Raw genomic sequence first — 27,592 nt, forward strand, 5'->3', positions numbered from 1 at the left:
CGTATCGCAAGGGGCTGCTAAACACGACTTCGAAATAAAACCCCAATAGAGCGTGTTTTATGCCAAGAACATGCAACTGAGAGATCTTTCATCTAAATGCCTAGGAAATGTACGCATCGCAAGGGGTTGCTAAACACGAATTCGAAAAAGCCCTAATATATCGGTTTTATTCCAAGATACATGTAAGTGAGAAGTCTTTAGTGACGGCATGCTCTTGCTGTTTAACGTTTAGTAGAGGATTGTGCATGCAGGAGTTACTCCACTTCTAGCACTGGTGTGCCACTATTGCACCACATACGGAAGCTGACAGAAATGCCTCATGAAGGTGGAACGTGCAAAGATCGCACGGGTCATCCAAATAGACAAGCATAGTTGACTCCACAGCTTCTGGGTGGTAAGGCAGTATTCCAAGCCCGGGGACGGTGCGGTGGGGAATCTGACAAATGTCGCCTGTAACTGCTGGGGTAAATGACAACACGGCTTCTAGTTTGGATTGGCCATGAACACCCCGATTAACACTGAATTTACAGCGTTACGAAGTCGCAAACATTGTAAATTAGATTGAAGTTTTGCTTACAGACGAAATTAACGCCCAGCACATTTGACATCCGGTACGGTGTTTTTCATTCAAAATCTACTTCGAATGTTGAGCATAGGTCATGTTCAGGTTGTTTTGCGTCATTCACAGTTGTCTTAAGGAAATACCATTTAAACAAAAACAGAAATATTTTGTGATAGGTTCTGTGTAAACAGGAAGACTTCTGAATATTCTGGACATTAAAACGTCAGCTCCAGGGAATACCAAGCCTCTATTATCCAGAAAAACGTATTCCACTGGGAGTAACAGGCAAAATACCGATGAAATTATATAAATGGATCACTGAAAATTAGCGATGACACCAGGTGTTTGGAAAAAGGTAGGCACTCCCTCCGCTACCGGTAGCAGCCTCAACTCCAACAGTTTTCACAACGTATTTAGAATGATGAATCTGATTTTTTGGAAATATTTATTGGAACGAAGTAACATAGTGATTATACATTGTGTGGTTCCGCCAGTCATTTCTGTTGTGCTGTAGTTAATGTCATTTTTTAACTCCGTCAATTAAAGCTTACTATTTCTGGGACAAGATCTCTCGCATATACTTAACATGATGAAAATATATTGGTGTTCCACTTCGGATTAGCACACTTCACAACTGTTCAAATACATCGTTCACGCAAATAGCATCAGATCCGCGGGGTGCATTTATCCGTCACTTGGTTGTAGTAGGACTAAATGGGCGTACATGTTTGAGCACGTACAGTCAGAAGTCACTGTGACCTTTTGTTACGCCTCCCGTTACAGTACATAGTGCTACGTGTTTCTTCGGTTGGGACAAGACAGGGTGACACTACATCGCCACCTTTGTTTTCAGCATGTAGACGATAAAACAGACACGTGCCCTCGATAGTTAGCAATGACGTTTGCCCACCAGGTGACGGACTTTCTTACTCATTCATAAAGCTTGCGTATTCTTTAGAATGATGATAATTACTCGTGGTCATGTTGAAGGCTTTTGTTCAGGAGGGGATGATGATTGCTTTCCAACCCTTACGCTTGTTGAAACAGTAAACATTCTCTGAAGACTTGAATCAAAGATGCTTGTTTTTTCTAAACTTGGTTGGGATAACATTTGCATGTTTAGCAACTGCTGCATGATTTGTTCCAGACCGATGCTACATGGAGGATACTAGTTGTTTTGGTTTTTTTTCAAAGAGCCACAAGTCAGGTTCGGTATTTTATTTATGATTTTTCTCCTGTTTGATGTTCATGATGTTAACCTGTGCCATTGTGTTTTTGACGTGGATTGAAGCTAGTCCAGGAATAAATTGTACGTTCACTTGTGAGAAATATCACTTCTGGATATATATAACCACAAACACGATGTATAACTACATCAGTGATATGCAGGGGCTTGCACTGTTGAATGGGTGTTAATTGTTTTACCTGGAGATGGTGCCAGTTCTGGAGAGTTTGGCCTTAAAGAGGTCACTGATGAGGGTGTTCTTGCTGCACTTCATGCAGTCAGCCAGACAGGCAGATAGCTTGTCCCTGTTCTTCTCCAGGAAGCCAGCAGCTTGATACTCTACCTGCAACAAACAGTACCAACTTCACGTCACAACAAGGAACTATTGTGACGTCATATCCAACAAGCGAGCCTTCTGATGTCACATTCATACATGGTTATGACGCCAGAGGACACCATTGTTGCTTCACATTCATATATGGCAACATAATGATTGTAGCTATAAGCACGGTCCAGTGATACGGATCTTATAATACGAAACATATGCATTTGGGAAACATTATGGCATAACTTGCATCCAGGGAACTATTGCAACGTCACATCCACTATCAAACACTTAAAGCTGTTAGGTCATTCATTTGTTTCATATTAGCGTTATCATTACTACTATCATCTTCAACATCATTGTCACCATCCTTAATGTCGTCGTATTTCTTCTAACTTCATTGATTTCAACTGTTACTGTCGACATCTTATTGTTTTGAAATAAAACCGTTATGTATTCATTACATTTGAAAAATAATAACCTACATACGCTTTGTTCCTTGGTTTTGGCAACATACTTCAAAATATTTCAAACTTTGAGGGCCTTAAAGAAATAAGGAGATTAAAGCACTCACTGTGCCCGCATAGTGGTGGATGCTGAAGGCGAGATCTGCCGCCTTGGACTTAGTGAGAAGTTTGTGGTTTCTGCAGTTAGCGGTGATCTTCTCAACGAGAGTTGAGTCTGAGGCACGGGGAAACTTGGACTCCTCATCCAGCAAAGCAAAGATGCTCAAGGGTTTCTGACAGTAAAATATTCAGTGCCATTCAATAAAAAGTATTTAGTATAACACAAGATGATGCAACGCCATGAATCTTTCATTTGTCATTTTTGCTTTTGAGCCCGATGTCCTCTGATCTTAGTTGAAGTGTTTACGAGTATTATCATAGTGATAAACACATGTGACTCAGTCATTAAGGGCTTCCTCCCACACAACGCAAATAAACTGCATGGCAATAATTGTTTTCAATGGAAAATGCGTATTTCCAATTTTTATGATGTTTTAATTTTAGGAAGACGAAGGAAATAAGACATCATGTTTACAAGGTGACATCATGTGTGAAAAGAGACTTTCGATTTGTCAACAGACGTGAAATGCTAGTTCGACTACATAACATTGCCAGATCGTGATCCGGGTTGACGTCTGTGCCTGAAACATGTTTATACAGCATCTACACCCACACCCACCATGATGAGGAGGTCCAGGAGGTCCTGGTTGTTCCGGAAGTTGATATGCCGCCACAGAACGCCTTCACGTTCATATTCCCGCCTTTCCAAGACAAACACGTGGTCGTTGAAGAAGCTCTGCATTTGCTCATTGGCCACGTTGATACAGAGCTGTTCAAAGCTGTTAATTTTGAGGTTTTCGAATCCAGGCATATCCAGAATACCGATACTTGGCCCAGGTGTGTAACTGAAATATGTACAATGGAGCGCGTGAGTAAGGGACGAGAAATGTTCAATATTGAATGTCATGAAGAAACCAGGATGTTCGATCTGTCTTTGGGTAAGGAAATGGGAGTTGTCTTGTTACTTACAATGAACGTACGGGTAACAGAGACAGAACGAAGGCTATTTATTGGAAATTTCACACTTCTATTCAGGTGTGTGTATGTGTGTGCGTGCGGGCGTGTGTGTATAGAAAGGAGGGATGATGGAAATGTTGAGACATTTTTTCAATATCTTTAAATTTCAGAGCGAATATGTGAGGTGGATGACCACTACTGATTTAAAACACACAGACACAGACACACACACACACACACACACACGCACACACACACATATATAAAGCACTCACTGTGCCCGCATAGTGGTGGATGGTGAAGGCGAGATCTACCGCCTTGGACTTTGTGTGTGTGTGTGTGTGTGTGTGTGTGTGTGTGTGTGTGTGTGTGTGTGTGTGTGTGTGTGTGTGTGTGTGTGTGTGTGTGTGTGTGTGTGTGTGTTATGTTTCAAACATAATGGCACACCTTCGCATAGACAAGCAAAACCATAATGAGGTCTTTGGTCGATTTGGATCAAACAGTATCCAACTGAATCAAAGATTCACTTGCACGACAGGCATCGATGAAGAAGGACAACGTTACCAGTGATGGTCCCACCTGTATGTTTTGTCTGGTTTGAGTCTAGAATTCACTTGTTTCACAAGCCAACCAAACAATCTCGCATAGAGAGCCTTAGCAAGGGCATCACGGCCATCGGCAGCTTGCTCGGCCGTCTTGGGAATGACCACTGTCTCACCTGAAATGTGTTATATCATAAACAATGAGCCTATACCAAATTTAATCATTCGGATATAAACATTTACCGAATGAATACACTCCATTTGTCTTTTCGCTTTGATGAATGGAGCGTATATTCACTCACAGATGTATATCAGTGTAAAAGGCAATCTGCCAATAAACGAGGATTATTGTTACTAGATATATAATGGTATGATATTTGAAATGGAATGAGTCTGTGGTGTAATGGTACAAATCCTGGGTGTTGACCTTTCTCATTATCCCCAAAACTGAACATACACACACTCTTTAAACTGTCTTTTTAACAGGGGTTCTCTGAATTTGTGTCCAGATGTTTTAACTGTTAAATATTTCGATTAGTTAGAATTGAACCAAAATTTCAATCACTTATGTCGAATAAACGAATGAATGTCAAAAGACTAATTTCCATTCCATTCAGCATGACCTTAAATAACTGACAAGTGCAACCAAATGGACTTGATGACTTCAGTTTACATGGCAATTACCCCCTCTTCCCACTCACTGCTCTTGGCACCGATTTGATTCATTGTTGCTGTAGTTTACGTAGAGGACAAAATAAAAACAAAAACAAAAACAAAAAAGCTGATTAAAGTTGATTAAAGCTCGACTAGCTCATCCGGATTAGGCTTTAACAAAAATACCGCTGGCATCACACCACCCGAATCTGGCGGCTCAGGGCACTGGCCTCCCATCTTTCCTGCATTGTCGATTTTGCACCTAGGCGTTGGGCACAAAATATGTCACATTCCAATAGCCATCACGAATACCAAGAAAATTCACAAAATAAGACTGACTGAAGTACTGCATTTCTCTAAACAAAATAATATAATGGCACCAAGAAATATGTACACGTTCTTATCTGAGCCCACTTTACGTCTTATTTATCAACCAGTTTGTCGTTGCATTCTCAACATAAATATATCTAAAAATGTTTGTAATTAGTATGATTAATATTAATATCAATATATTTTATGTCAGTAGAGATGAAATTATAAATAATGGTTGTTCTTACCACAATATCTGTGTATGTGCAATAACGCCTGAGCCTATTATGTTTGCTTGTATATCCATGCCATGTAAGGCAAATACAATCAACTACTACCACACCAAGACCTGGAGAAAAAGGAGGAAGTTTTCTTTTTAAATCTTCTGGGAAAGTCTCTTTTTTTAGAATGTTTAACAATTGTTTTAAATATCCGATGTGTTTGTGATAGAGAACAGAATATAAACGTATTTCCTCCCTTTAACACAGTTCCAAAGACAATCGCGATGTTCAAACTGTTTTTGTACTAAATCAAACATGTTTTTAAGTTATCAAACGATCTTGCAGTTGACTGTCAAAGTGACGTTTTAAATGAAAAATCACCGTTTTTACACTCTTTCTCCTTCACGCCAAAATGCATTTACGAAATTAAACATTGAAAGCCAGTACGGCTTGACATTGTTCTGAATGCCGGCTGTAGTGCCAAGATTCATGTTTGTGACGTCGTTCACACCACATGGCCATCCTAAACACAGTATCTGCAATACCCCTGCAAACATGCAGCACTGACATGGCTCTGACAGAGACAGTTGCCTTGACACGGAGGACACTCGGCCTATATTGTCACGCACCTGTGTCTGTTTACCTTACTTCTACGTCATAATCCATGACTGGACTTTCCACATATCTGTCAGCAGATGTCGGACACATGGAAAAGCCGAAAGGTCAGACACCTATGTGGTATATTTGAGGAGAAATTATCGATGATATGTAAAGTCACTATGTATTTACACATAGTCATATACGGAGTGAGTGTGTGAGTTAATATTTGACGTCACATCGGCAATATCTCAGCCATATCGTGACGAGAACATTTAAAATTTAAATGAAATACACACACACACACACACACACACACACACACACACACACACACACACACACATATATATATATATATATATATATATATATATATATATATATATACAAAATCTGTCAACGAAGGACAGTAAAACAACTAGAATATCACAATTTGAATTAAAACTAGGAAAGTATGGAAAGTTAAAATTAATATGACTATCGAGACAATACAATATAAAAAGAGGCTATAGATCGCCAACAACAGAAGGTAGATCACCATACTAGAAACCATGGGGACTTACACTGCTTTTGCTACCTACATGGACTACATTTGGATTTACACCATCCCTTCAGCTGCTGGCGATTGTAGGAAACGTTAGCCAAAATTAAAACAACAAGAATTCTACATTTAAAAAGCCTGGGAAGTTCACATAGACCTGAAAGTTTTTGGACTTACGTACCCTCTCAGGAGGACAATAATTTTACAATACTTCAACCCCTTTGAGGGTACAGCCACCAACAATTCAAGTTACTAATCAAACTACCAATCATTACACTACATCTGTTTACACTACATATTACTCAAAATTCAACCAAAACATCAATTTCTTTTAAAAACCAATAATTAAATGAGAACTAACGCTGGTAAAAAGATCCGTGATTGTTTAAACTGTAAAATACTTGTCCCTTGTCATGGAGAATTCAACAGTCATGCAGAATATGCTTGACCGTGACTCTCTCATCACAAGAGATACAAAACGGAGGATCTTCACTTTTTAACAGGTATACATGAGTATATCTTGTATGATCAATGCGACATCGTCGTAAAATAACCTCTTCAAATCTGGACTGACAGCCCAAGTAGGTGTAACCAATATATTTTATTTCATGTAATTTATTTATACCTACTTGGGTGTCCCACTTCTTCTGCATCAGATCACGTATGTAAGTTTTAATGCTAGCTTTGTAATCAGAGTATGGAATAAGATGTGGTGTCACAGATTTGTTGAGTGCTGCCTTGGCAGCAAGATCGGCCATTGTGTTACCAGAAATGCCTACATGGCTGGGTAACCAACAGAAGACGATGTCGTATTGGTCAGTAGCAAGATTATTATACAATTCAATAATTTCAATTAAAAGTGGATTTTTACAAAAATATTTTAATAGCCTGAAGGCAAGCAAGAGAAGATTATATACTGTTTAAGAATAGGGTGTCTTTGAATATATTTAAGAGCCGTTAATATGGCTGTGCTGTGAAAATAGAGCTATTATCCGGTAATCTTGAAGATATTGTTCTGGATCAAATGACAGTGACACAAGCTACTGCGCCACCGTCCTTGGATCCATCTGTATATAAGGATTTATAATTGCTATTTGTATGTTTTAATTGATTATATTCTTGTTTAAATTGTAATTCTTTCCTTTCGGATTTTTTAGTGTGGTCAATGTTAGGTCCACTTGGGGCCTAACCAATTGCCACGGAGGAGAAGGCGGGAAGGGGCTGTATTATCCAGCTCAAAACGAAGAAATAAGTGGTTTTATTCTTAAACCAAGAGGCGCAGCAAGAGAAGATTTCTTATTGTATAAATCCTCATTCAGAGGATTGAAAACACAGTTATATGCAGGGTTTGACTCATTGGAATATAGTTTTGTTACATACATACATACATACATACATACATACATACATACATACATACATACATACATACATACATACATACACGCACGCACGCACGCACGCACGCACGCACGCACGCACATACATACATACATAGGCTAATTTAATACGTCGCTGCTCAAGAGATGGTTCATCAGCCTCGACATACAGAGACATATACGGAAACACGTGGAGCAAACCAAATCTGTTGATTAATGTTCCTATGAAACAAGTTCAGGCTAAAATTTGAAAGGCTTCTGTGGGGTATCAGAATGATGGCATAAATTGCAAAACAGAGACGATTTGTTTCGAACATTTCAGTATTTTTTTACCCAGATCTCCTAAAGTCGACCCTTCGTATTTGCATCTTCTCAGCATTTGCTGAACATCTACAATCCGTCTCCACAAGAAATCTACTCTTCATGCTCTCCCAATCTGCTCATCAATTTGCCACTTTCTCATCCACTCGTCATGCTCTCCCAATCTGCTCACCTATTTGCCACTTTCTCATCTACTCTTCATGCTCTCCCAATCTGCTCACCTATTTGCCACTTTCTCATCTACTCTTCATGCTCTCCCCACCTGCTCATCTATTTGCCACTTTCTCATCCACTCTTCATGCTCTCCCCACCTGCTCATCTATTTGCCACTTTCTCATCCACTCTTCATGCTCTCCCAATCTGCTCACCTATTTGCCACTTTCTCATCTACTCTTCATGCTCTCCCAATCTGCTCACCTATTTGCCACTTTCTCATTTACTCTTCATGCTCTCCCCACCTGCTCATCTATTTGCCACTTTCTCATCTACTCTTCATGCTCACCCAATCTGCTCATCTATTTGCCACTTTCTCATCTACTCTTCATGCTCTCCCAATCTGCTCATCTATTTGCCACTTTCTCATCCACTCTTCATGCTCACCCAATCTGCTCATCTATTTGCCACTTTCTCATCCACTCCTCATGCTCTCCCCACCTGCTCATCTATTTGCCACTTTCTCATCCACTCTTCATGCTCTCCCAATCTGCTCACCTATTTGCCGCTTTCTCATCCACTCTTCATGCTCACCCAATCTGCTCATCTATTTGCCACTTTCTCATCCACTCCTCATGCTCTCCCCACCTGCTCATCTATTTGCCACTTTCTCATCCACTCTTCATGCTCACCCAATCTGCTCACCTATTTGCCACTTTCTCATCCACTCTTCATGCTCTCCCAATCTGCTCACCTATTTGCCACTTTCTCATCTACTCTTCATTCTCACCCAATCTGCTCACCTATTTGCCACTTTCTCATCTACTCTTCATGCTCTCCCAATCTGCTCACCTATTTGCCACTTTCTCATCTACTCTTCATGCTCTCCCCACCTGCTCACCTATTTGCCACTTTCTCATCTACTCTTCATGCTCTCCCAATCTGCTCATCTATTTGCCACTTTCTCATCCACTCTTCATGCTCTCCCAATCTGCTCACCTATTTGCCACTTTCTCATCTACTCTTCATGCTCTCCCAATCTGCTCACCTATTTGCCACTTTCTCATTTACTCTTCATGCTCTCCCCACCTGCTCATCTATTTGCCACTTTCTCATCTACTCTTCATGCTCACCCAATCTGCTCATCTATTTGCCACTTTCTCATCTACTCTTCATGCTCTCCCAATCTGCTCATCTATTTGCCACTTTCTCATCCACTCTTCATGCTCACCCAATCTGCTCATCTATTTGCCACTTTCTCATCCACTCCTCATGCTCTCCCCACCTGCTCATCTATTTGCCGCTTTCTCATCCACTCTTCATGCTCACCCAATCTGCTCATCTATTTGCCACTTTCTCATCCACTCTTCATGCTCTCCCAATCTGCTCACCTATTTGCCACTTTCTCATCTACTCTTCATGCTCTCCCAATCTGCTCACCTATTTGCCACTTTCTCATTTACTCTTCATGCTCTCCCCACCTGCTCATCTATTTGCCACTTTCTCATCTACTCTTCATGCTCACCCAATCTGCTCACCTATTTGCCACTTTCTCATCTACTCTTCATGCTCTCCCCACCTGCTCATCTATTTGCCACTTTCTCATCTACTCTTCATTCTCACCCAATCTGCTCATCTATTTGCCACTTTCTCATCTACTCTTCATGCTCTCCCAATCTGCTCATCTCTTTGCCACTTTCTCATCTACTCTTTATGCTCTCCCCACCTGCTCATCTATTTGCCACTTTCTCATCTACTCTTCATGCTCTCCCAATCTGCTCACCTATTTGCCACTTTCTCATCCACTCTTCATGCTCTCCCCACCTGCTCATCTATTTGCCACTTTCTCATCCACTCTTCATGCTCTCCCAATCTGCTCACCTATTTGTCACTTTCTCATCCACTCTTCATGCTCTCCCAATCTGCTCACCTATTTGCCACTTTCTCATCTACTCTTCATGCTCTCCCAATCTGCTCACCTATTTGCCACTTTCTCATCTACTCTTCATGCTCTCCCCACCTGCTCACCTATTTGCCACTTTCTCATCTACTCTTCCAGCTCTCCCAATCTGCTCATCTATTTGCCACTTTCTCATCTACTCTTCATGCTCTCCCAATCTGCTCACCTATTTGCCACTTTCTCATCTACTCTTCATGCTCTCCCAATCTGCTCACCTATTTGCCACTTTCTCATCTACTCTTCATGCTCTCCTCACCTGCTCATCTATTTGCCACTTTCTCATCCACTCTTCATTCTCACCCAATCTGCTCATCTATTTGCCACTTTCTCATCTACTCTTCATGCTCTCCCAATCTGCTCATCTATTTGCCACTTTCTCATCTACTCTTCATGCTCTCCCCACCTGCTCATCTATTTGCCACTTTCTCATCTACTCTTCATGCTCTCCCAATCTGCTCACCTATTTGCCACTTTCTCATCTACTCTTCATGCTCTCCCCACCTGCTCACCTATTTGCCACTTTCTCATCCACTCTTCATGCTCTCCCCACCTGCTCACCTATTTGCCACTTTCTCATCTACTCTTTATGCTCTCCCCACCTGCTCATCTATTTGCCACTTTCTCATCTACTCTTCATGCTCTCCCAATCTGCTCACCTATTTGCCACTTTCTCATCTACTCTTCATGCTCTCCCCACCTGCTCATCTATTTGCCACTTTCTCATCCACTCTTCATGCTCTCCCCACCTGCTCACCTATTTGCCACTTTCTCATCTACTCTTCATGCTCTCCCCACCTGCTCATCTATTTGCCACTTTCTCATCCACTCTTCATGCTCTCCCAATCTGCTCACCTATTTGCCACTTTCTCATCCACTCTTCATGCTCTCCCAATCTGCTCACCTATTTGCCACTTTCTCATCTACTCTTCATTCTCACCCAATCTGCTCACCTATTTGCCACTTTCTCATCTACTCTTCATGCTCTCCCAATCTGCTCACCTATTTGCCACTTTCTCATCCACTCTTCATGCTCTCCCCACCTGCTCACCTATTTGCCACTTTCTCATCTACTCTTCATGCTCTCCCAATCTGCTCATCTATTTGCCACTTTCTCATCTACTCTTCATGCTCTCCCCACCTGCTCACCTATTTGCCACTTTCTCATCTACTCTTCATGCTCTCCCAATCTGCTCACCTATTTGCCACTTTCTCATCCACTCTTCATGCTCTCCCAATCTGCTCATCTCTTTGCCACTTTCTCATCTACTCCTTTTCTACTATCCATCTGCGCATGACCTTCAAGCTTGGAGTAATACCTTAACAGTAATACCTTAACAGAACAGACTACCCCTGTCCATTGTACATTTCAAATTTTGCGCCGGTTGGCAATCGTGTTTTTTGTAACATGGCCACGTGCAATCAAAGAAGCTAAAAGGTACACATAAAAATGACTTAAACTTCGAAACTCAGTTTGGGACAAGCTTCTCTTTTAATCCATGCCTTCAAAAACACGGTACATTTACTGATATTACTGTTATCAGAGGTAACTGCAGGTGAGGGCTTGCACGACATCTGCCCGACCTCTTAAGGCTCAGTTGAAACAAATGTACTTTTATCATTGTGGTTAATTTATGCAGGGTCAACAGAGAATCTGGGTCGGACTAGGTTGTATATACCTAGGCTAACCAACACCATGATCTTTCACCTCCGCTAATACATCTCGACACCTCACTATACAAGTTTTCCAATTTGCAGAAAAGACGTGACAGACAAATCCTAGGGCAAACAGTTAACAGGTCCCCTGTAATAGGCTTTCCAAGCCCTTCTCAATGTTATGTTTGTCCATGCAGCCCACCAAGCTGGCCTTAGCTGAACTCCGCTGACCCGAACTCCCATTTGTAACCATACTGGTATTTGAAGCATTTTGTCTCCCCTCAATGTCCAGCAGCCCCCCCAACACACACACACCCGCTCCCTCTCACCGTCACCCCTCTCCCCGTCACCACTTAAGCCTTCCCTTAATTTTTTATTTAGTGTTATTCTCCTGACTCATTTCGTTAACATTGCGTCTTCACCATTGTCCATTCCATCTTGAATGCGTAATGTTGCGTTTCATGTTAGAGATATGATGTTCCAACAAATTGTTTAGTAAGTACGATGACTCCCACCACTGATTCTCCCATTACCTCGTCCCCAACGTACTGTGCCAGTTGTGCCTGTGAACCTGAAGGTAGCTTATATACTTTCTGTACATCTACGTTGTACTGTTCTCTGTTAAACTCTAAACGTGTCATCATCATCATCGTTTTAAATTCTTGCTTTTTTTCAGTCGAGAGGTATTCGATGGTTTGGCAGTAATTTTCGTCATATTTTGTGAGCTGGTTTCTTTTGGCAAGAAATGATAGGAATGAGGTGTCATTTTCCCAGTAAATAGAATTTTCCATACTTTATTACCCTGCAAAAGCAAGTCCCCAAAATGGGACAATATGGAGATGAGTGAACTTAACTGACGTAATATGTTAGGCTTAGGTGGTGGGAGATCAACCTCTTAAATCCTAAAATTGACTCTTTTATTCCGAAAACGTTCACGGAATAGAACCAAACTGGCTTTTGTATTAATTAATGTGCATCAACAAATTGAAACATGAACATCATATGGGCATTCTTGATCCCACAATTTTTTTCTGATGAACTCAACATCATAGTTGATGAATGTATCCCTAAGCCCTCTGCTGTTCCTGATATATGAAAACCATGGGTCCAGGTTACTTTACAGTGTTTGGTAGGTGCATTCATACACACACCTGCAGGATGTGAAGGGCCTTGGGTAAGTATTTCTTAGTATGTCATACTGAACCATGTAAATCTTTACTTCTGTTCCTAACATAAACCATATTGTGTGCCAGTAAGTAGATCACTGGTTTCTAAGTCCCAAACTAATCAATTACTGATCATGCGTTCCATGGTTTTGCAAACGCAGCTAGTTAGTGAAATATGTCGGTAATTTGAAGGATCGGCATGGTTTCGTTCAAGGTAAGGAATTGGAACAATGATAGCATCACGCCACGAAGAAGGAAATTCCACCGACGTCCAAATACTATCAAACTATTTAAAAGGGTTTCTAAACACGATTTTGTAAGTGTTTCTGGATTTGCTACTAGATGGCACCAGTTCCTGCAGCAGTATCTTGAGGATGTTTAAGAGCTTTTTGAAGCATTTCATTATAATCTTCCTCAGCAGAGGACTTTGGGATACATTCATCAACTACGATGTTTAGTTCATCTGAAAACATTTTATGGGATCAAGAATGCTCATGGCATGTTCAGGTTTCAATTTTTGTTAATACACATAGGTTCATAAAACAGCCAGTCTGGCTGTGTTCCATAAAAAACGTTTAAATGAAAAGAGTCAATTTAAGATTTAAGAGGTTGATCTCCGATCACCAAAGCCCAAACTATTACTTAATTAAGATCATTTATCTCCATATCCTCCCATTTTTGCTACAATGCTTCAGTGGAAAATTGAGCATGGGAAAATGCAAATCATTTTTCATTGTATTTTTCTATTTGAACAACGGAAGCTTTAAACACATTTTAATCAACTTACACAGTTAAAATATCGACCCAAAAAAATCATCGAACGTCACACTTCGCCGAAGAGGCAGGTGAGCTTCCTCGCCACTGGAAGTGGCAAAGCTTAAAAACCTTAAATTCTGCAAGCACTGTGTATGGTTCAACCACTTAGCAATTTACACAGCTTCATTCACGTCTATACTGCCAATTTCCATCTTCAGCAATAGGAGAGAAATAATTTTTTGAAGTACCGGTCCCAAAATTGGGACGATACTCATAACACTAGCCAGTCACCATATAGAGATATATCAGCCCTCCCGGTTTTATGGCGAAAGAAAGTATCCACCTATTTTGGTGCAGCTGAAAATGAAACTGACATGGTGGTGTATTTGACCCAATATTGTATTTGAATTTAGGTGTCATCTCTCCAACGATTTCGTTGACTGAAACATTTCCGTACAGTAATCGTCAGAAAGTGTATGGACTACCACGAAAGCTAACACACAATCATCATGATTTAGACACACGAAGCATTCCATAGTTTGTGTTTACGAAAGCGTCATTTACACTTGTTCCAGTTACTTTTCACGACTTTTTGTGACAATGCCATCACAATGCCAAACTCGAAATTACAAAGTCCAAACCACATCCCTGAACCCTTTTCTTTTGTAGTATTCCATCCCAGTGCCAATATGGTCCAAGCCAAGCATGCCTGTGGTTTAGTTCCTGAGAGTGTCTAGTAAGCGGATTTACACTTAGGTGTGAGGACTTCGCCGTTCCTTGTCCGTCCCGGCCACCCACAGGCCTCCCCCCTCCCCCCTGCACTCCCAACATACTCCGTCCCTTGTCTGTTTGTCCTTGTTGAGCCATGAGGTATGTCAGTGAAAACAGAAACGTGAAAGGGAAACTCTGACGCATATGCGCTGAAATTTGGATATTTCTTTGACAGATTAAGGTGCACATGGACCCAACATAGGCATGAGGATATGTTCTGAGAACTCCATCCTGCACGCTGATACAGTGACATGCTCTGACCGGTACCCCTCCAACCGAAATAGTCCGGATGATAATATTCACATCTGTGACATGTGTGTGTGTGTGAGTGCATGTGCGTGCGTGTTCTTTATTACTCTGAGAGCAACACTTCCGTGTAGGTTATAACACCGCAATTAAGCGAGTTCTCCACTGCGCTCTCACTGTCATAAAAGTATTCATCCATATTGCTATCCTTTCTTTATAGTCATATTGTATGACAGTGATCTGTTTTATAGTGATAGTGTGTGACAGTGATGAAGTTTACAGTAATATTATGTGTGACAGTGATATAGTTTACAGTAATATTGTGTGAAAGTGATGTAGTTTTACAGTAATATTGTGTAAAAGTGATGTAGTTTACAGTTATATAGTGTAAAAGGGATTTATTTTACAGTGACACTGTGTGACAGTGATGTAGTTTTACAGTAACACTGTGTGAAAGCGATGTAGTTTACATTAATAGTGTGTGAAAGCGATGTAGTTTACATTAATAGTGTGTGAAAGTGATGTAGTTTACAGTAATATTGTGTGAATGTAATGTAGTTTACAATGATATTGTGTGAAAGTGTTACAGTTTACAGTAATATTGTGTGACAATCATGTATTTTACGACTATTGCGTGTGAAGGTTCGTGGTATGTATGTTTCAGTGATAGTAAGCTAACAGTAAGTTATATATGTTGTAGTTATATATAGTGCGTTAACGTCACGTTATACATCCACAATGTGAAGATACATGGCGTAGTAAGAGACAGTACTGTATATGTAAGATGCTGGGTGTGCATGCAATGTGTTTTGCTGTGGTGTGTGAAAGTGTTTCAGCGACACTGAGTGACGTTTCTCACCTCTAGCCACGCTGACGGATGAGATGAGCGTCTCCGACAAAGTATCTTTGTTCACTTGCAGCAGTTTGCTCACTGAAACACAAGGGGAACAACGCGTCAAACCACAACACACCATAGGCAACTGGAGGTGGGCTACCCGATACGTTAGCACACCGAATGTGGTATACAGGCACTGCTGCTAACATACATAGTACTGGTCGGACACCATATCCACCATGACGTACATAATTTTTTTCTGTTCTTTTGAGTAAACCTGAATATCCATTTCTGAAATGGAACTTGGAATAACACAAAGGAACCCTTTGCCACACAAGTGGTATATTTAGTCGGTCCAGTCTCCTCTTTTCCTCATATGAAAAATTATTTTGCTATCATATATACCATCCGCATTTAACATTCACGTTTTGAAACGTTTGACCTGTAGAAAATTCATTTTGAAAACTGTCCTTCGCTGAATTATCTCGTGTATGAAATGGAAGAGAAACAGAAGGTTGGCAGTTTGGATAATATAGATCCCCTTTCTAGACTGAGGGTTGACATAAGAAACAATTCTTAATGAAAACGCCTGTCTCCTTTGTTTTAGTTCTACCCATGAAAGACAACTTGCGGTTGTGCCAATAACATAGCCAATTTCATTTTTCACGGCATGAACGTTTTTTTAAATATATGCAGTTCTGATGCATTTAGTTTTTTGTGTCTCGGTCAATTGAACGTTTTGTAAAACATACCACATCATCATATCCGCACACAATGACATCTTCATGAAGTAGACGCTGAGCGTGTTTCATGATATGCAACCTGCTCAAAATCTTAGGGCTAACATGTCGTGAAGTGAATAGTTAGTATTAGTAGGGAGACTATATGTCGTAGATTTTCCTTAGTAGTAGGTATCATGGCTGTCTGTGATGTACACCTACTCGATACACACGGAATCATTCCAGGGTCCTTGGTTTTAAAGTAATTTTTATGATAATTTAAACAGGTTTCGATGCAGAAATGCAACCAGACAAGATAGAACAAGAAGTCACGTATCGTCAATGCTGTCCCATGTAAGATCTAAATTACTATTACAGTGGTATCTTGTATTTTCATAATTTGTTGAAATATGTTATTGGTGTGGAATATTCCATTGAATACACACGGATACACTCTTCTCACAGACAAAATGGAGACCAGTCATATCCTGACAAGAATTTGGCTTTTTTTCTCATATTGACACAGGGGGCTTCAGCTGCCTTGCTTCAGTTAACCCAGTTGTTGAGAAACCATGAAGCTTGTCGCCCCTGCTCTAAGTCGTCCACGGTACACTGTGCACTGAACAAAATCAACAATACACGAATATGCTGTTTCGACAAAACACGCATTGCTCTCGTGGCTTTTTTAAATGTCGTATTGCTGAAGTCAGTTGATATGTCCAACGTGTAAATTTGATCTCTGCATTTAAATCGACTTGCGCTCATTGCTATTGTTTACATCTCCCCTTCAGCCTGCGGTGAGAAAGAACGTAGCACAGACGGCACAGCAACGTGAGACAACCGACTGAACGTCTACAAAAACAGTTCCCCCGACTGGAGAGGCATCTTCCTTGCCTATTTTTTTATTTAAAATCTGAGTGCAAACGTGAAAACCTCTAAAGCTTGGCATGTTTTTATCCGGAAATGGTTGCTGCAGTCTTTTTATTTACATCTATTTGGTTTATGATAAACGTTTACGTTAGCCACAAAGTGCTGTCACATTCTTGCATTATGCCCTTCACAATATCCAGGAAGTTTTTTTTTTATCAAGATCTATTTCATGTTATTTCAATAGACACACTGACCTTATAAATACACAAATGATATTATCAACTTTTTCCGGTCAGTGGATGAGAACATTATGTTTCATCAAAGAAGACCTACAAACAATATCCAAAAGCCATTAAGTTATAAGTTTTCCCAGGTAAAAGTGTTACATTAGGCGTTCCTATGTCTGATAATACATAATGTATCAATACAAAAATGATAAAACTTCAAAACTTCGAAGAAGACAAAGGAGTTCAAAATTTTCAGTTCCGAATTTCGATATATCAGCAGACAAGAGTGAGCTTCCATGAATTATCCAAAAATCATAATGTAAATATTTCAGTCAGACAACTGACTAGTAAAGGCTGTTTTATGAAAGAAGGCCCAGTTCGAACCCGGATCTTTTCGGGCTGGATTGTTTTGTCGTGGGAGCCAGTTTGGGATGATATATCGCCGCATCACGGAACACGTAATAAAAACAATGAAAGTAAAGATAAAAAGGTGGATATATATTTCAGCTACTTAAGTGCTTCATAAAAGTACCAGTCCATCCATAGTGCAATAATTGTCATTCTGGGATGAATTCCATTCCCACTGCTGCCAAACTAGCCTTCAGTCTATTCTGATAAACCTATTTACTCCACAAAGCCGTCGACATTTATAGCCAGATCAAGCAGTGTTTGTGAAGCATTCACACCCACTTGATCTTAGTTCTACGTGGCAATCATATCAATGTTAGATTCTCTCGACAGTCGTACCAATGGATAAACTGGATTTGTCCGCATACTGCGCTTTCTCTGTACAGTCATCTCGCACGAACGAGATGTTTGTCACGTGCAATATGGCGGAGAGGAGAGTGAAAATCATCGTGATTTCCTGAAAAGAAACCAAAATACAGGAATTAAACCTCAGACATGCATGTTGAACTTTTAGTCAAAGTGAGTCAATGTTTTTTTTAGTTATTTCGAAAGTTTTTTGTTATCATTACAGTCATGCATATCAATTACTCCAGACACATGAGTCGGTATCCATGTCTGAAACATTTATTATTTGAATTATTCCAAACATTTTGCCACAAAGCCTGGAAAGAGAACTCCAGTTACATTCAATACGATCTCAAGTTACTGAGTAAGTTTTAAACATTAAAAAAATAAGCAAAACATTCGGGGATAAATCTATGTTGTTTCTGGAGTTTTTCAGTATTTATTGTTTACCCAATCTGTGAAGCCAACGAGTTTCATGACATTGAGCTGCTTGTTGAACATGAGTTTGTTCTGCTCTAGGTCACGTGTGCTCCGGAACACTGGCATGTTCCTGTTGTCGTTCCTCAATATCCTGAAACAGCGCCGGAACTACTTGTTACATATGATAAGACACCTAAAAGGGCAACCTGCCCCTGTTTACTACAACTGAATGGTGTGTAAATACTTGAAACGCTATAATTAACTTCTATAGGAAGAGAGAGGGGCAATGTTTTGTGGTTAGGATGTTGGATAGGAGGTGGACATGAGGAAGGGTGATTTGAAATGTAATCTGACACTCGCCTTGCACCTAGACTAGACAGTATGTAAAAACACAGAACTACAACTCTCTGGAAACTTTTTATCTATTTCGTGTGGAATATGATTATTAACACCGGGTGTTCTCTGTGATTTCAGGTAAGATTTGAGGAGATATGATTTTTATTCATCGACAGCAACGGTACGTCCTTCTGAACTATATTAGTTTTGAAAGGGACATGGATATATTAGATTATGATATAATAACATCGTTGTGAACATAGGGGTGTATGAGGATATATGCCCTGTTTCCGAGGACTAACATTCATATGTACCAGGTGCACTACCACAAAATATTAGTTTATTTGATGTTTGATATCAGTCATATTCTAGCTGTATGACGACGCTCTGTAAACAAATATGGAGATTGGTCAAGTGATTGACATTATGAGCGACGATGAAAGCATCTGGATGGTGATGACATGCAATTAACCAAGAGGCCGAGATTGGTTGCCCATTTAATAGGGATTTAGATTCTTACTGTGATCCAAACAAGTCTTCGGCAACTACCGTGGTATGAATGTCTACACTGAGCAAGTGAGCATGGCGATTCCTGGCATCTTTGCGTTTTTTGCTTACTTCTTGTTTGTTGACTCGTGAAGATCTCTACGACATTGACGGTGGTGCTAAAGTTTACCTTTACCTGTCTTCTTATACATCGTTCGAGTTTTTAAACTTTGTTTAGGTTCCTGATGGAACAAATTCTATTTATGGATTTTTTTGTGATAATGCAATTTTGATGATCCAGCAAAACAAAAGCATCTGCATATGACGAGCCATGTCACATTCCATCTGTGCAAAAAACACACTTAATGAGCCTAATTAAAGATGATTTAGCAGGTCCAAGGCCCGAGATGTAAACAGCCTAATCTTAGCATTGTAGCTCTGCCGGAGGGAAAGTAAACACGGCTGTGTGACCACACGCTGCTTGTTCGCACCAGCTTGTTAAAGACTAGGGTAATTACCACAGGTCGGTTGACATCGATTGAGTTTAAGTCAGGGCAGCTAAACATAAACAGCATTCTGACTATGCACATCACTTGTTGGTTAGGAAACACAGATGAAAAAAGACAAACTGGAAGTGTGGTTTACATGTATTTGAAGAAATCGTATTGTATATTTTGTTATTGATGAGCGTAGATTCAAACTTGGTCCAAGTATGTCAAACATAGACATGTTGTCATCACAGTGATCTCAGACCATTCACAAACAGTTTTGTACTGAAGAATTCAGTTTCTTAAAATGGAATGGAAACGGAATGAAAATGATTCAGTAAGTTTTGGCGGTATTTATTTCTGTTACATAGGAAAAGGAAACTGAAGTTTTCCACGGAAGTTTAATAATGAATTAATATACAAGAAAGATGATACCGTTAATTATGTGTTAATTATATGAGTGTACTTTATTCATCACGAAAACACTAAGTTTAACCCAAGAATTGAATTCATATTGAAACGTCCCACGCCTTGGGACCTTTTAATCACCTTTATGTATATTGAAAAGTGTGAACTGAAGCATTCTTTAAAAAGTAGATCATTGTATTTGAGTATTCAAGAATATCCCTGGCAATGTGTAATTTCTTAAATATTGATTAAGCAGCTTGAACTTTAAAGCTTGAGAACGTGTAGGGTTATTGATTGCAATCTTCCTGATCCTGTGATCCCATTCTTGACATAGAACCTGTCTGATAGTTCCTTATAAACCAGGTATTCCAATTTATTTAGTGTGATAAAACCAAATACTGCAAAGCCAGTTTGTTCGATTGATCCAATATAACTTCCCTGGCGGCTGACCGTCATAACCACGCGTGTGCCCTCGTGACCTCAGCCATTCACAACCACAAAGTCCATCTACTGTTTAATAACAGTCCAGCATGTGACAGAGGGACAAATGAAGACAAGGTCGGTATAACGGGATTGTACAGCCATGTTTGAACTTGACTTCCCAAAGGTCAGTTTAATATGGGTAGTAACAGCTTCATCTTATTCTTATAACGAATCCAATGTTGCCATGGTTTCTGCTGTTGGCCATCTCCATCTACTTAGAGCATAATGGTCTTCTTTAGCACATATCAACTAATCTTGCACTTTAATTTATAATATTTACTTTGGTGCTGGCCCTAGAGTAATTGGTTATATTCGTGTGTGTATGATATCTACACCAAACACAACAGAAAGGTGAACATGAATAAATTCTGCTCCAACCGTCGGTTTCCACATTTTATATTGAGGTTCAGTTGTATAGGCTCATCATAGTGGACTTGGAGCTCAAAAGATGGTTAAAAATTTCATGTACCCGTTAAGCTTTCCAACAGTTTTGGAAATGGTGGACATGTAGAGGAAACATCCCAACGTGACGCATCAGTAGCAAAAATGGTGTCCAGTGTAAATCCCTATTCGACTTTTTCAAACGTTTGGATTTCGGGTGAACAATGGTCCAGCCTATGCACGCGTGTTGACGGTTGTTAAATGTGATGCTCACGGATGCGTTCACCTACTCGCGAACACCTTGTACCATCAGGTTTTATAGTGTGCTAAGGAAACATACTCATGATATATTCTGAATCGGACGACGGTTTATCCTTTCGGATTTCTTTAGAACACTGTACATATATATATACATATGGAAATTAATTAAGCAACACCAAATTCAAAGACACATAAAAACTTAACAAAGTTTAACGAAGTAATTTTGATGATTGATTATTCAATTTTGATGTATTGACATACAGCATGAGCTTTTCATGGGTTGATATGAAGCTTGCACAGCGCACGTGCATTGCTTTAACCTCAACTTTCGAAAAATGCACTTTTTCCCTGGGGTGTTTACAAGCGCAGGTTGTCGATTGCATTCGGTTTTTCATTCATTTCAATGTCATGGCACGTAGGAAATTATCAGAGGCCACTCGTTGGCAAATAATCGGCATGAGGAATGCTGGTATGTCTCTAAGACAAATCGGGACTCAAATCGGACGACATCATTCCATAATTTCAAAACTTTTGAAAAAATACCGGGCCACTAATGAAGTTAAAGACCTGCCTAGACCAGGAAGACCCAGGAAGACCACAGTCCGGGAGGACAGAGCTTTACTGAGACTTGTACGGCGCAGGTCCTTCGACTCGAGCTCTCGGTTGAGACAGGAGTGGCTTCCAGGGAGACCCATCTCGAAAAGGACTGTTCGGAATCGTCTGAAAGCTGCAGGATACCGGGCAAGGAGGCCAATCAAGCGACCCAGACTGTCTCCAGCCCATAAGGCAGCCCGACTGGCCTGGTGTAATGACCGTTTGCACTGGAACATTGCCTCTTGGAGGAAGGTCCATTTCTCAGATGAGAGCCGGTTCTTGCTGCACATGGTGGACGGTCGTACTCGGGTCTGGAGGCAGAGGAACACAGCAATGGCTCCACGGAACATCCAGGAGACTGTGGCCTTTGGGGGAGGTTCCGTTATGGTATGGGGGTGCATTTCCATGAACTGCAAGTTGGATATCATTACCATCCGTGGCAACCTTAACGGTGTTCGTTACCAACAGGAGGTTCTTGACAGGGCTGTGGTACCTCATTTTGAGAACCATCCTCTGGCAACGAGACCCATATTTATGGACGACAATGCTAGACCTCACAGGGCGCATGCTGTAAATGATTTTTTGCGGCAAAATGCAATTGACAGAATTCCATGGCCTGCCATGAGCCCTGACCTCAACCCCATTGAACATTTGTGGGACTTTATTGGCCGTCGTGTGAGGCAGAGAGACCCACCAGTCCATAATCTCAACGAATTGACGGCTGCCCTGCATGAGGAGTGGAACAGGATCCCCCAGAATCAGATCCGGAGACTCATCCAAGGAATGAGGAGGCGTCTGGAATCGGTGGTGCGTGCGCAGGGAGGACACACTAGATATTGATGAAAGTCGGTGTGCAGACTCTCAGATGACTGTTCTTTCTTTCCATGTGACATTTGTGTTAATACACCTGACAACAACGTCTGTGGATGAATAGTAAATTGTGTCCATTTTTTCATGAATTTAAGACAGTTTTAAGAATTTGGATTTCGTTGCAATAAAGCAAAGTCTTGATACTTTTTCCCTTTAAGTTGTTTGTCAGAGATCGTCTGTTGAATAAAAAAGTGTCAAACTATATCAACCCGGCATATTTTGATTGTCAGAACACTTCAAAGTTGCTCCAATAGAAAAAATTGGGGTGTTGCTTGATTAATTTCCAGGTGTATATATTGTGTTTTGTAGCATTTTGTATCTAAACGTTTACCTGAAGTCTTCCGGAGCTGAGAGACTGTATCCGCGAAGTTCGTCCGTGGTCATGCCAGCGAACAGATAGTAGAAAATATGGAAGTTCCTCTCTCCTGGTCCCTGTTGTACAACCCGAGTCTTCTCGAGCAGGTAGTCTAGCAACACAGCTGGGACAAGAAGGGATGATCATCATCACTTATGTGACACTGTCTCGGTCATTATACATGTCATACTCACATAAAACTGTCTTTTTGAATATAACAATACACTCAACACCATCACCTACATAACGCTGCCTCAGTAAATGGAACAGTACACACCACTAGCTATATAACACGATCATAGTGAATAGAACAGTACACACCACTAGCTATATAACACGATCATAGTGAATAGAACAGTACACACCACTAGCTATATAACACTATCTTAGTGAACAGAACAGTACACACCACTAGCTATATAACACTATCTTAGTGAACAGAACAGTATACACCATCACCTGCAAAACACGATCATAGTGAATAGAACATTACACACCAACATCTGCATAACACTGTTTCAGAGAATAGAACAGTAGACACCATTACCTACTTAACAATGTCTTAGTGAATAGAACAGTACAGACCATCACCTACATAACACTGCCTTAGTGTGAAGAACAGTATGCATCACAAATTACATCAATACAACAGTATTCATCACTTATTTTAGCGGCATTTTAGAAGTTGGCAATACGGAACAAGCTGGATGGAAATAAAAGAAGTTGTTATTGATGAAGCTTTGTTGTATTCATCACAGCTAACATACAGGAATTTCATAACGTTATCTACCGTGAAGGTCCCGGGGGTAGAATAGGCCTTCAGCAACCCATGCTTGCCATAAAAGGCGACTCAGCTTGTCGTAAGAGGCGACTAACGGGATCGGGTGGTCAACCTCGCTGACTTGGTTGACACATGTCATCGGTTCCCAATTGCGCAGATCGATGCTCATGTTGTTGACCACTGGATTGTCTGGTCCAGACTCGATTATTTACAGACCGCCGCCATATAGCTGGAATATTGCTGAGTGCGACGTAAAACTAAAATCACTATCTCACTCACTCATAACGTTATCTGAATCAATATGTGAAACAATAAGTTAAAAATGATTGTGGTAGTCAGTCTTCGTTGAAATACTAATGAATTCTACGCAGTGTACATTACGACAACCGCCTCATCACTACAATCGTTAACTTTACATAAAGACCCCCACCCGACACCCGACACCCGACACCCCCCACCCCCACCTCCCTCACCACTACTATCATTAACTTTACAGGAAGAAGAGCTGGAACTCGAACTTCAAATAAATATGTACCATCAGGAGAATTTAAATCGAGTGTGTGTATATATATATAAATAAGTAAAAATAAACATTAGGAATATATATTGCCATATATTTGTCTACACTGACAATGTGCTATGTAACACAGAACCATAGGAGGTAAGACTGCATTAAAAAGATGTTTTCCGATATTTTCAAATATATAGATTAGTATTTTGTTCCATTACATGGTCAAAATACTACATACATACATTCTGAATATCAGTCGTATAGAAGGTCGATGCTTGAAGTGTATGTATGTGAATGCCTTTCTATTTTTGACCGCCGCTTTTAGCAACATTGAAATAGGCTTCACACAATGTACCCATCTGGGGATTTGAATCCGGGTCTTCGGAGTGACGAGTCAACCTTCTAACCACTATCATACCCCATCGCCCCTGATGATGAAGGAAGATTCGATAAATATAGAAACTATCTTCAGGAATTTGTGCTATCCTCTGGACTGAATACTTTCTGACAAATTTAGATTGTTCTCAACCTTTTCTCATATAGTTCCCAAGTACTGAAGGGAAACGAGAAAGACACCTTGGATCACACGTACTTGAACTGAAATCCACAGCAATAAATCCAGATAATTTAATTCTTAAAACATCTAAATCTCGGGAGTTGATAGAGTATTGTCTCGTGGCGGAAATAACATGTCCTCGTGGAATTAAAGGCAGAGGGGCATCACACACGTGAACCAACACACCGTTATAAGTTATGAATCTCAGTGTTTATTTCTGTAATAGTCCAACATCCCTGCTTTAGCCTACCTCCAGCCATATTGCCATCGGCCGTGAATTTCAACTCCAAATATTTGCCGAAGCGACTCGAGTTATCGTTCATGGCAGTCTGCGCATTTCCAAAGGCTTCGAGTAACGGGTTCACCTGCAACAAATACATTGACTAGCTGAGATCTGGAGCTATTTATAGAGACACTAAAATATCTAATGTTGCTCGCGCTCATGAGCACGTGAGGGATTCAGATGAGTACCAAGTCATGTGACCTTTACCGGAAGAGATTAAAAATTGCAACAATTGAGATGGGTTTAGGAATTTAACATCGATACCACAGAATGGAGAGGAACCTTAGATTGATAATTTTATGTTTGTTTACTGTGGCTCGACAGACTCAGTGGCCGTCACTTATTGATTTGAGTGAAAAATAACCCTTCATTTCATTTTCCACACTCCGCGATAATAGGCTTGCTGCGTTCCAACAATTGCAGCCGAGATCTTTTGTAATCTTAAGAAAAGGTAAACAAAGGTAAAAATATGCCTTTGTTTGTTCATAAAATGGCATTATTTTTGTGATAACGGAATACTTTCATTTCTACCAATAGTAGGAATGATGTCCTCTGACACAGGAAACACTTGTCACGCGATACATATGTGGTACTCTGTATCACAAAGGTCTGTAGTACCGAGACGGTAGCAGTTTCATTAAGATTAACATTACATTAAAGAAAATAGGAACCCTCTCACGTGGGACTGATACGCACTGACCTGATTTAGTGCAGCATGATTTGTGATGATCAAAAACTTGATTACCACTACGATTGCCACCTCGGGAGACCAGCGAAACACAGATATTACCTACGGAATCGAACCTGCGGAATCGGCCTTTTTCTGTGACTAATGACAGTTTTAATCACTAGGTTTCATTTACTTACTTCAGTGACTCTGTGAAACGATTACAGTTTCTTTTATAGATGTACTTCTGTTTGTCTTAATTGGGCTTGAAAACATTTTTACCAGCATTTTATGATACAAAAAAGTGAACTTTCTGTTGGAGAAATTCTGAGTGCCCTGTGGTCTGTACATTTATGTTTGGTCAAACTCGCGGTCATGGCTATCGTGCTGATAAACGTAGAAATATAGTCATGGAGAATCTGGGATTCGAACCCACGATGTTGGGCGTCACTGACGATATGGTCAGTCGCACCTTCAATAAATACATCATATACCTCATTGATCTTGATATCCAGGGAGGGATGGATGCTGCCGCTCTTATGTGTGATATGGCTGATTGTGTGCTTCACGCTCTCTGTCTTCCCAGAGCCGGATTCTCCGCTGACCACAATGCATTGCGGTCTGCGCGTGCGGAGCATACGCTTATGTGCATCGTCAGCGATCCAGAACATATGAGGTTTAAGTAAACCTCTGACTTGTACATCGCTGTATTTCTGATGGTCCTGAAACAGACACAAATAGAGTATAACATCTGTTCATGCCATACAACTATTATAGTTAAGTAACACCGTGCATTCCGTTGGGTAAAACTAGTACAAACACATACAACTATATCTCGAAAAGTTCCGATCTCCTGCGTCATCAAGAAATGAGTCACTTGAAGTACTTTGACAACAGTGTTTCCTTGAATATCTGGAAAGTGGCAAGATATGCCCTGTATACACGCAAGGTTGATGACGCTGCTTAGGCCCAGATGGAATACACAGTATGGCTATATACAGTACGTGCTAGAGTACGTGTCATAGCTGTTTACACAGCTCAAGTTAGATCACTTTCAAACCTGCACAACCCCAAGAAGATCACATATCATAGCTTTAAACATCCCATCAAGATCAGATCTCATAGCTATATGCATTTAGACCAGGCATATCATAACTACATACATCCCATTTAGATCAGATATTATGGATATATACACCCCATTTAGACCGGATGTCATAACTATATACACGCGAGTTGGATCACATATTATAGTTGTATACATAACATTTAGATCACACATATCATAGCTGTATACATAACCTTTAAATAATAGCTGCGTACATAACCTTTAGATCACACATATTATAGCTGTATACATAACATTTAGATCTTATTTCTTTAGCCATATACATCCCATTT

At 40.4% G+C, this 27,592-nt stretch overlaps 2 protein-coding genes across 2 annotated transcripts in view; both read right to left on the reverse strand.

The window, feature by feature from the left end:
- Positions 1–23,422, reverse strand: part of LOC137279175 (chitin synthase chs-2-like) — a 66,129-nt gene extending 42,707 nt beyond the window's left edge. The window contains exons 1-8 of the mRNA XM_067811662.1: positions 23,370–23,422; positions 18,762–18,882; positions 18,306–18,423; positions 15,767–15,838; positions 4,215–4,353; positions 3,298–3,523; positions 2,687–2,851; positions 1,988–2,130 (exon numbers count right to left, since the gene is read on the reverse strand). Of these exons, the coding sequence (XP_067667763.1) occupies positions 1,988–2,130; positions 2,687–2,851; positions 3,298–3,523; positions 4,215–4,353; positions 15,767–15,838; positions 18,306–18,423; positions 18,762–18,882; positions 23,370–23,422 (1,037 nt within the window). The remainder of the gene's footprint in view (positions 1–1,987; positions 2,131–2,686; positions 2,852–3,297; positions 3,524–4,214; positions 4,354–15,766; positions 15,839–18,305; positions 18,424–18,761; positions 18,883–23,369) is intronic.
- LOC137277301 (unconventional myosin-VIIa-like) lies at positions 23,423–27,314 on the reverse strand (the record flags this gene model as incomplete). Its single annotated transcript, XM_067808960.1, has 4 exons — positions 27,252–27,314; positions 26,686–26,913; positions 25,492–25,606; positions 23,423–23,517 (listed from the first exon to the last, which is right to left on the reverse strand). Coding segments are annotated over exons 1-4 (501 nt in total), but the record flags the coding sequence as incomplete, so codon positions are not given.
- Between the last annotated feature and the right edge of the window lie 278 nt (positions 27,315–27,592).

This window comes from Haliotis asinina, chromosome 3 (assembly GCF_037392515.1).
Source record: "Haliotis asinina isolate JCU_RB_2024 chromosome 3, JCU_Hal_asi_v2, whole genome shotgun sequence".
NCBI classification, from domain to species: Eukaryota; Metazoa; Mollusca; class Gastropoda; order Lepetellida; family Haliotidae; genus Haliotis; species Haliotis asinina.